Below are 11,759 nucleotides of genomic sequence, written 5' to 3' on the forward strand. Positions count from 1 at the left end.
ATCACCCTATGATATTGGAAATGATGAAGTCTTGATCTAATTAATTTCATATTCATTATTCTGTTCTTAAAAGATGTTTTTGGCAGCACCCAAGTTGGAAATAAGAGAAATTTCTATGATGAAAACGTATGAATATGTCAAAAACTTTGTAGATCACAGAATCCTTCAGCTTTCTAGTGATCATTGTACTGGAACTATTAGTAAGTGAGTTAAGCCACTGAATTAAAGTAAAAATGAAATGACTGGCTCATTAAAACTGCAGTCTGAAGAAATTACAATGTTTTAATAAACCTCTCAATACAGTCCAGCTGAAATGAGGTGGATCACTAAACTTGCTCAGAGAAACATTGTTTGTATGGCTGAACTGCCATTACCTGCTCTAGCCATGTCAGAGAACCTCATTTTTGCTATTACCTGCTTCTCAGAGGAACATTTCCTTAGGTAACAAGACAGCTAATCTTTTAAGACTTTGATATTCATGTATTTCGCTTGATTAACAACTGTCTCTCTTGACTTCATCTTAAGCTGACATGAAGAAATATACACATACATAGAAGTTTTCCTTAATATTCATGACGATAGAAGTTTTAAGAGAAGAATGAAACATATCTGTTAACATTTTTTTTCTGTTTTGGACTGAATTGTGTACCCTCAAAATTCATATATTGAATCATTAATCCCCAATGTGATGGTATTTCAAGATAAGGCTTTTGGGAGATATTTAGGTTTAGATGAGATCACAAGGGTGGTGCCCTCATTAGGAATTAGTGCCCTTAGAAGAAGAGATACCATAGAGCTTGTGTGCAGTCTCACCCCCACCACATACTATGTGAGGACACATTGAGAATGTGGTTGTCTGCAAGACAGGAAGAAAGCTCTCACCAGAACCCAACCATGCTGGCACCTTCAACCTAGACATCTAGCCTCCAGAACTGTGAGAAAATAAATTTATTTTGTTTAAACCACTAAGCCTGTTGTATTTTCTTATGGTAATAGAGCTAAAAATTTTACATATGGGCACAAATTTTATTCATCTCAGAAATGAGACATACAGGTAAATAGTTTTGGCAGTAAAGTACAAAAACAAAAAGAAGGAAACATAATTTTTAATAAGTAAATGTTTGAATAAATTTGGCATTTAGGATTGAATTCTCAAATTGTCAAGATTGTGACCATTTGGTAACTAATGTAATAGAACTGCCTTCCATTCAGTGCTTTGGAGGTCCTATTTCTCTAGTGGTCTTGTGTTCCATCTTCCTCTTTCCTTTCAATAATGTATTCAGTATTAATTCTCTCAAGTTGTCATCTCTATTAGAAACATTTTACTCTTCTCCACCAATAGCCTGCTTACTTCATAACTTCTCTATAACCTGTCACCAAGAGAAATCAGTGAGTCCAGGAAGTCTTTTTTAAAATGGGAAAAATAAAATACTGTCATTTGTGACAACATGGATGGAACTCAAGATAATCATCCTAAGTGAAATAAGCCTGACAGAAAAAGTTGAAAATCACATGATATCATTTATATGTGGGATATAAACCTAAAGGCAACAAATGAACAGGACAAACAAACAGAGACTCATGGACATGGACTATAGACTAGTGATTACCAGAGGACTATAGACTAGTGGTTGTTAGTGGAGTGGGGGAAGTGAGGGGGGAGGTCTACGGGGTAAAGGGAGTCAAATATAGGAGGGTATGGGGAGGGTGAAGTGAAAACATGATCAAATATATGGTAGCTGAAGGAAACTGAACTTTGGGTGGAAAACACGCAATAAAATGTACAGATATAAAATGATAATGAACACCTGAAAATTGTATAATTGTATTAACCAATGTTACGCCAATAATTTTAATTTAAACAAATAAATAAAAGGTATAGATGAGCTGAAAATAGTGAGAAAAATAAATCAATAAATCCTTTTGATCACAGCACTTTAATAAATATACATTTTATTTACTGTTGTATTTTACATGACAGCCTAGTTAAGGTAATGCAAATTTCATAATTTTATTAAGGTATTGTTTGATTAATGTCTCTGATACCTGCTTATCTCTCAAGAGGAAACTGATTATTTGAGTTGGAGAATGTTTATCCATGTCTCTCCTCCACTTCTCCTACGTCTGGGCAACAACTGTTTCATCCAATTTCTGGAATATTTGTTATCTCACTAACATCATTATTATTTTGGGGGATCATCAATTTTTGAAATAATTTTATTTTTCATGGCAGTGGCCTTATAATGTTGTCTAAGATATAATAAATCTGTTTTATCTATTTTAGATTGGATTACATAGATGTTCCCTAAATTATTTGTTTAAAGAAAATGGTTATGACCAGGAAATTTCTGGCACAATGCTGTGTAGAAGTATGTCTTTCACATTTTACTCTAAAGCTTTGATTTGATGTATAGAACATCATTAATAGTAAAATAATATTCAAGTAGAGCAGCTTCATATTTTATGCCCTTATTCAAAAGACTTACTCCCCACCCACCACACTTAATATATTATGCAGTTAAACTAGGAAAAAGTTCTTCTGACATGGCTATTAAAAAAAAGTAAAAGCTATATTAAAATAAAAAATATGGAGTGATGTCAGCAAAAATTGCAGAGTGAGGAATACCACATTCTGTTCCTCTATAAAATCATGAAAAAAATGAGCAAAAATTGTCAGAATCAACTTTTGCATAACTGAAAATTACCCAAAGGTTTGCAACAGTCTAGTGAACATTTATTCAAGAAAAATGGTGGATTTTAAGTAAGAACAATAAAGTTCGTGGAATTTTAACTTAACCCAGTCCCATCCATCACTCTCAAGCTCAGCAGTAGCTGTGGAAATAACGACTTGCATTTTTGGTATCTGAAGGAGTAGAAAAGACGTCATTCAGAACTGTAATTAATTATTTGTTCTGACCTATTTGGTGACTCCCTAATAGACTGGCTCAAAGGCTTATCTTTATTTCCCCTTAATTCAGAATTGGCCTAGTGCTAAACCTGCTTCCCAGGGGGAATTTGTTGAAAATATTTACAGGCTAATGTGTTAGTTGCTTCTGTCAGAGGCCATATATGAGTTGGAAAAAACAACAGACCAGTAAAAATGCACAGAAGGAAAAGCTGGGGAATGAGAAATATTTAATTTCTTTGAAAAACTCTAGTCCTAGTGTAGTTCTATATGTAATTCTCTTTATCACAGATCTTTATTTCTTTGTATGGCTTTGAGTTACTATCTAGTGTCCTTTCATTCTAGCCTAAGAACCTATAATTCCATGCAAATGGTAAGGGTTGTTCACTAAGGAAAGACCTGAGAAAGCCCTAAGCTCTCACCTTCTGCTTACCTTGAAACCTTGTGAAAGTAAGAAACAAAGATTAAGGCAGAGTTGTAAACTACCTGGCTGAGTGTTGAAGGTGTGGCCACTACATATAGAGCCCTTTGGTTAAGCCTAGAAGAGTTTTGGTTATAGGTCTATAAGGAAATCTCTTTCCAATCTTTTGTTGACTATAAGGTAGTGGAAAAGAGTCTTCAGGGACCACACATGACAAAGAATACAGACTGTATAGAATTAGTTTAGCAAGTCATCTAAACAAACAACTACGAGCAGCAACAACAACAAATAATGGGTAGGAGAAACCAATTTCCAGTTCTCAACAATAAGAAAATAGAAAGTATACAGAGAAAGAAGAAAATAGAAACTATGCTAGAGGAAGCTAAGACTATGGACTTTCTATACAAAGGTTTTAAATATATTCAGCAAATTAAAGGAAAGCATGTCTAAAAACATAAAGGAAAATATGAGAACGATGTCTCACCAAGTAGAGAATATTTATAATAACAATTACAAAAAGAAATCAAAGAGAAATTTTAGAGTTGAAAAAGAGAACAAGTGAAATAAAAATTTCACAAGAGAGGATCAAAAACAGTTCTATGCAGGCAGAAAAAGAGAACCAGTGAATTGGAGATAAATCAGTTGATATTGTCTAGCCTAAGGAAAAGGTTAGCTAAAGACAGTGAGAAACTTTTAAGTAACAAGAGTCAAGGAACCATCCCCAACAAGCGATCCTCAATAAGATTAATGATTAACTTCTCATCAGACTTCATTGAGACTAGAAAGCAGTAAGATGATGTATTCAAAGTGTTGAAGGAAAATTAACTGTCCACCAAGAATTCTATAACAAGCAAAATTATCCTCCAGAACTGAGGGAGAAATTAAGACATTCCAAGAGAAACAAGTTAAGAGTCCATTCTTACAGACTTGCCTATAAGAAATGCTAAAGGGAGTCCTTCTGGCTAGAATGAAAGAACACTAGATAGTAGCTCAAAGCCATTCAAAGAAAGAAAGATTTGTGATAAAGGGAACTACATATGCAAATATAAAAGTAATATGCCTGGATGTTCAATATATGAATATTAATACATGTAAAAAACATATTACTACATTAAATGGAAAAATACATGCCCATCTCAATAGAGACAGAAAAACATTGGCAAAATCTAACACCTTTTCATGATAAAAATATTCAGCATTATAGGAATAGAAGGGAACTTTCTGAACATGGTAATGGGCGCCTATACTAAACTCATAGATAACATTATACTTAATGGTGAAATGCCAAAAGCTTTCATCCTGTTTTGGAACAAGACCAAGATGCTTGCCACTTCTATTTAATGTTGTGCTGGAGATTCTAACTAGGGCAATTCGGCAACAAAAATAAATAAAAGCATTCATATTGGAAAGTGTTATGGACTAAATTGTGCCCTCCTAATTGATATGTTGAAGTCTGAACACCAGTATGTGACTGTATTTGGAGATAAAGTCTTTAAATAGATGGCTAATTTAAAATGAGTTCTTTAGGGATAACCCTAATTCAATCAAATTATTGTCATAAAAACAGGAAATTTGGACACATGGAGAGATGCTAGGGGTGCATGCACACAGTGAAAAGACCATGTGAGGATACAGTGAGAAAGGAGCCATCTGCAAAGTCACAGAAAGATGCTTCAGGAGAAACCAAACCTGTCAACATCTTGGTCTTGGAATTCTGACACCTCCAGTACTGTGAGAAAATTAATTTCAATTGTGTAAAACACCCAATCTGTGATATTTTCTTATTGTAGAACTTGAAATACAGAAAGAGGGAAGTAAAGCTATTTTCAGATGAGAAGTACTACAGATCAGAACCACAATGACAAACTCTTTTGTACCACTCGGATGGCTATGATGAGAAAAAATGGATACAAGTGTTGGTGAGGATGCCCAGAAATCAGAGCCCTTATATATTTTTCGGGGTGGAGAACACGAAATGGTGCTGATACTGGAAAACTTGGTAGTTCCTCAAAAAGTTAAATATAGAATTATTATATGCCTCAGCAGTTCTACTCCTAGGTATATACAAGGGAGAGTTGAAAACATATTCACACAAAAACTTGTACACCTACACTCATATCGGTATTATTTATTGTAGCCCCAGAGTGGAAACAACCTAAATGTTCATTAACTGATGAATGGATAAAGCAAAGGCAGTATACCCATACAATGGAATATTATTTAGCCAGAAAAAAAGAATGTATTATTATATGCTACAACATGGATGAATCTTGAAAACATTATGCTAAATGAAAGAAAGCTGACACAAAAGGCCATATATTGTATTATTCCTTTTATATGAAATGTCTATATAAATCCATATAAATCTGCAGAGAGATCAAAAGTTAATTAGTGGTTTCCTTGGGAAGAGAGAGAGGGGATTTGGGACTAACTGCTGATGGGAGATTCTTCTAGTGTTGATGAAAATGTTCTGGAGTTAGAGTGATGAATGAGTGATGGTTGCACAGCATAATCAATACACTAAAAAACCCTGAAGTATATACTTTAAAATGGTGGCTTTTGTTCTATGTGAATTATATCTTAATAAAAAATATGGAAAAGCACAAAAGTAAAATATGAAATAAAATAATTTGTAATCTCATAACCTTAATATAAACATTGCTGATATTTTGATGTATTAGTAAGTGATCTCTCTCTGTCTCTATCTCTGTCTATCTCTGTATAGTGTATCCATGCATAAAATAAAAAAGAGAACATTGTAAATTTGTTATTACACAATTTTTAATTTCTGTCCTTTTTACTTAACAATGATGCATAAATATTTCTCATATTATCACACACTTCTTATAAACATTTTAAATCATCCAATTTTATCAAGTGAATCAGTCATAATTTAATATAACATTTTTCTATTTTGAAACTTTTAGGTTATATCTGAATTTTTATAATTATATATAATACCATGAAGAACTTTCCCCCTAAGATAGAATTCAGGAAGTAAATTGCTCATTAAAGCTTTTGTTTTAAACTTGTGAATTATTTCTTGAAATGGTGTATACATTTACACTGTTGACAGAAAATTGCATGTGTATACATTTATCAGCATTTTGTGCTATCAGCATAAGAAAAAAGCTTTGCTAATTTATAAATAAAGCAAAGTATACTTTTATTTCATACTATTCTTCTTTAGAGATATTGAAAATTTTTTATCTAGTTGATTGCCTTTTCTATTAGTGAGTCTGTGTGCTTTGTAAAATATAATAGTATTTCTTAAATTTTTAGGAATTTCTATCATAACTCTATCTCTTCTTTTTCTTACAAGGATGTTGATACTATTTTCCATTATGCTATTTCCAAAATATAGAAGCATTGTTTTAAGGACTTGAAGCTGCCTGCAAATATTTGTGTTTGGATTAGAATTTAGAGGGTAAAAGAAAAATCATGTTATTGCTGAAAGTGAGAAACTTTGATTTTAAGGTTCACCGATGATCCCTCCAGTACCAATTGAAAGGGAAATTTATAAAGCAGAAAATTAAATGCATAGAATTAATAAAATGAATTCAAGGGCAAATGATTGGGGTTGGAGGAGGATACCTCCTTGGAAAATCTAATTAAGAAAACTGAAAGATGACAAAGGAAAAAAAAGCAAAAGAAAGAAAGAAAATATACATGATTATGAGTACAAATTTATATAAAACAGGAGACACAGAGAGGTTTTTAAAATAACAGACTTCTACATATAATTTTTTGCTAATAGATTTGAAAAACTCAAGGTATTCCTCTGGAAAAACCCAAATGATTAAAATTATCTCAAAATGTAGAAAAATGAAGAGATCTGTGACTGTGGATGAAGCCAGAGGAGTTGGTAAAAAATTAGCTCTAGAAAAAAATCTCACCCAGATAGTTTTATATTGGAATTTCTTCAATAATTTAGGTACAGATAATTTATTTTCTATAGAAACTATTCCAGAGCCTAGAATAAAAGGGAAAACATCCCTCTTCATATCATTAATATTGCATAATTCTGATGAAACCTGGTAAAAATAACACAATAAACAAATTGATATGTCTTCTAAATATTGATGCAAATAATCCTATATAAAATGCTCCTGAAAAAAAACATAAGAATAAACTAGAAAGATAACATATCATTAATAAGTATAATTTATCCCAGGAATGCAAAGATAGTTGAGTATTAAGCAATAAAATAATTATCTGCATGAATAGATCATGAGATAAAATATTTAATCACCAAAAGATAATCAATGTAATCCAATATTCATTCATGATTAAAAAGCTGAGTAAAAACATAAAACTATTTTCTTAATATAATAAAACTATTTAAACCCAAACTTAGATTATACACAATAATTAATTTCTAAAGACATTTTTGTTAATATTAGAAAAAAATTTAGGCAGTTCATTAATAACAGCCAACTAACAAACCAACCAACCAAATAAACCCCAAAATAAGAGGAATGAATTATGGAAAAGGGGAGATAAAACTTTGCTTATCTGAAGATTGGTAATGTAGATAACATCAGAGGCTTAACTGAAAAATAATTGAAACTAATGAGTTTGTTGAAGTAGACTGTTAACCAGTAAACTTTTCCTGTAAAGAACCAGACAAATATTTTAGGCTTTGAGGACCATAGGGTCTCTGTTGTAACTACTCAGGTTTGTTGTAGTGTGAAAGCAGCCATAGACAATATGTAAATGAATGAGTATGGATGTGTGCTAATAAAACCTGATTTATAAGAACACACTGTAGGTCAGATTTGGCTTGAAGGACGTAGTTTTCTGACTCTTTAGTTAGACAGTTAAATTCTCCTAATTTTGATATCAATCAGAAATTGTATTATCAATCAGAAATCACATTAGAGAAATAATGCCATTTATCAATAGCAACAAAACAGAAATGCCCACACAAAAACTTAATAGGAAATGTGCAAGACCAATATGGCAAAAATTATAAAGTTGTATTTAGGAGCAGAAAGGGCCACATGAAAATTGAATGAAAAACCATGATCTTTGATGAAAAAAGCTGTATCTTGGAATGAAGTGAATTCTCTCCAAATATGTTATTGTTTTTAAAAATCCCAGCTAAATTATTTTTTCTTTGACAAGACAGATAGCCTAAAGTTCAATGGGGAAAAAAAATAACTATAAAGGATTGCAAATAATTTCTGCCAAAAAAAAAGAGAACTTGGCTTAGAGACAGAGTAACTTTTTTGATGCTTTTGGCTATAAGTAACTGAAAATTAGTCTGAAAATGGTCTAAGCAGTAAGACAATGTATTGGTTCATCTAACTGGAAATTTAGAGGTAAGTTGGGTTCAGCATTGACTTACTAGTCTTTCCAGCTCCATTTCTCTGAGATTCTTTAAATGTTTTCAACTGGGAATGATCTTGCTTCTCAGAGAACATTTGGTAATGTCTACAAACAGTTTTAGTTGTCACAGCTGGGTGCAGTGAGGGAAGTGCTACTGGCATGGGGTGGGTACAGGCCAGGAATGATGTTAAGCACCCTATAATGCACAGGACAGCCCCCACCCCTAACAATGCATTATCCAGTCAAAAATGTCAATATTGCTGAAGCTGAGAAACCCTACCCTAAGCTATGCTCTCCTCTGAGAGCTGTATTTATTCAGTCATAATAACACCCAGAGGAAAAACATTATCTTTTCCTGGGATACTTGCCTAATAGAAAGGAAATTTGCTAGTCTCATAAAGTAAGTTTGGAAGCTTTCTACCTTTTTTATAAACTGAAATTTTTATGAAAAAGTTATCTCTTTCTTGAAGAACCCTGGTTTATGACTTTTATCTTCTTAGTGAATTGGTCCTTTAACAAATATGAGATAGCCCTGATTTTACCTTTTAATGTGTTTTGCTTTGAAATATATTTTGTCTGATATTATTACTCTACCAGTTTTATTTCTATTTCTATTTGCTTGGACTACCTTTTGTTACTCGTTTATATTCAACATATCTACATCACTTTGTTTTAGGTGTGAGCCTTACGAATAGCATATTGTTAAAATTCCAAACTCAGGTCTGTCTTCTAATGGGCAAGGGTAGTTACTTAACATTTATTATGATTAATAAAAACTTTGGATGTATTTCAACCATCATATCTTTTGTGGTGTATATTCTCTATATGCAATGATTTCCTTTGTGTTTTTGCTTTGTTTTCCTTCGTTATTTTTATTTTCTTTACAGTCTTCTTTGAATCAATATTTTTCTTTGTTGATTTTTTCTACTTTTTTAGAATGTGCATATTCCATTTCTATTGCTTTTTTGCTAAACTTATAAATTTTATATTATATTATTTATTTATTTACTTATTTATTTATTTGCTGCAAAAGCTTTATTGTTTCCATTTGATCCACAGCATGGGAGAGGGTTCCAGGGTGGTTAAAAGACTGCTCAGTAGTTGAAGAGAGAGGCTGTCAGAAGCCCAAAGCCAGGGAGATGCAGATGAGCCCCTAAAAGGCTTCTGGGCTCCAAAAGGTCCTAGTCATGCTTGAGTGTGAGCCTTTCGAAGACATACTCATCCAGCTCAGCCTGGGGGCCAGACAGCCTGCAGAGGTTACTCAGGTGGTCCACCATCTTCTTGAGTTTTACCTCCTCATCCAGGAAGTGGCTCTCCAGGAAGTCACAGAGATGGGGGTCTGAATGGGCAGAACCCAGGGCATGCAGATCAGAAAGAGCCTGGTTCAGGTTCTTCTCCATGACCATGTCGGCTTCCATGGAATTCTGAGTTTTACCCCATTCATCTTGGGAAGGCTTCCGCAGGTGCTGGAAGAGGTCAGGGCCGCCACGCTGGTTTTGCATCTTCAAGAGACCCTGGGTGTCCTTGGGCTTCTCAGCCAACTCACGGAAGAGGTGGCCCACACCCTCCATGCCCTCCACGCCCTCATCGTGGTCAAAATACAAGCCCAGAGAGAGGTAGGTGGAGGAGGCCTGCAGGCCAGTTGACCTGGCAGTTGACAGCAGCCTCCACCTTGGTGGAATAATTCTGATGAACTTGGGAGCTCATGGTTGCTTGGCAATAGGAATTAAGTTCAAACAACGAGTTGGCTGGTCTTTGAGGTCAGGATGGCAGAAAAGTTTCAGAAGGTTGCGACTGGAAAATCGTTTGGAGGGTGGTCAGAAGCTGGAAAGGGGAATCCCTGGGTCTTTTCCTTCCAAACACCGTTGAAGCAAGAAGCAGATCCAGGGACTGCTGAGGATGCTGCCTGATAGATTTTAAATTTATTCTTAAACTTATGTTTTCTTGGTAAACTATAAAGGAAATCAGCATTTCCGAATGTCTGAAAAATATTTCATGGAGCTCAGCACTTTCATTTCTGGTTTTTAGAGAGTCCCTTGTTTCTGAGTGCAGTGATATCCTTGTGAATACTATTTCTGATATCTTTATGTGTTTGAGAGAGGGCCCTTTCAGCTTTTATTCAACCTGCAATCTTTTATTTTATTTTATTTTATTTTATTTTATTTTATTTTATTTTATTTTATTTTATTTTACTTTATTTTATTATTTTATTTTATTCTATTTTATTTTATATTATTTTAAGTTTATTGCGATAACATTGGTTAATACAATTATATAATTTTGGGGTGTACATTATAATTTGACATCTATATATTCTATTGTGTGATTACCATCCAGAGACCAGTTTTCTTCAGCTACCATATATTTGATCCCCTTTACCTTGTCTACCTCTTCTCACCTCCCCGACTCCCTACCCTCTAGTAACCACTAGTCCATTGTTCATGTCCCTGAGTCTCTTTGTCCTGTTCATTTGTTGCTTTTAGATTTATATCCCACATATAAGTGATATCATGTAATTTTCAACTTTTTCAGTCTGGCTTATTTTGCTTAGCATGATTATCTCGAGGTCCATCCATACTGTAGCAAATGGCAGTATTTCATCTCTTCTTATAGCTGAGCAATACGATACTGTATATATGGACCACAGCTTCTTTAGCCAATCACTTATTGTAAGACACTTCAGTTGCTTCCATGTCCTGGGCACTGTGAATAGTGCTGCTATGAACATCAGTGTGAAAATATCTTTTCAGATATGTGTTTGCAAGTCTTTGGAATAAATACCCAGTAGAGGGATTGCTGGGTCATATGGTAGATCAATTCTTACTTTTTTGAGGAACCTCCATACTGTTTTCCATAGTGGCTGTACCAATTTGCAGTCCCACTAGCAGTGTATGAGGGTTCTTTTTTCTCTGCATCCTCTCCAACATTTGTTATTACTTGTCTGTTGATTATAGCTATTCTAACAGGTGTGAGATGGTATCTCATTGTGGCTTTGATTTGCATTTCTCTAATAGCTAGCAATATTGAGCATCTTTTCATATATTCGTTGGCCATTTGAATGTTCTCTAAGGAGAAGTGTCTGTTCAGGTCCTCTGCCCATTT

The 11,759-nt window shown here is 33.9% G+C and overlaps 1 protein-coding gene across 1 annotated transcript; it reads right to left on the minus strand.

Annotated features, from left to right (window-relative positions):
• Positions 1–9,838: 9,838 nt before the first annotated feature.
• Positions 9,839–10,364, minus strand: LOC120599888 (ferritin light chain-like). Its single transcript, XM_039859073.1, is given in 2 exon segments — positions 9,839–10,295; positions 10,297–10,364. Coding segments are annotated over 2 exon segments (525 nt in total).
• Positions 10,365–11,759: the final 1,395 nt, after the last annotated feature.

Source organism: Pteropus medius, unplaced genomic scaffold, assembly GCF_902729225.1.
Source record: "Pteropus medius unplaced genomic scaffold, Ma_sr-lr_union100, whole genome shotgun sequence".
Lineage (NCBI taxonomy): Eukaryota > Metazoa > Chordata > Mammalia > Chiroptera > Pteropodidae > Pteropus > Pteropus medius.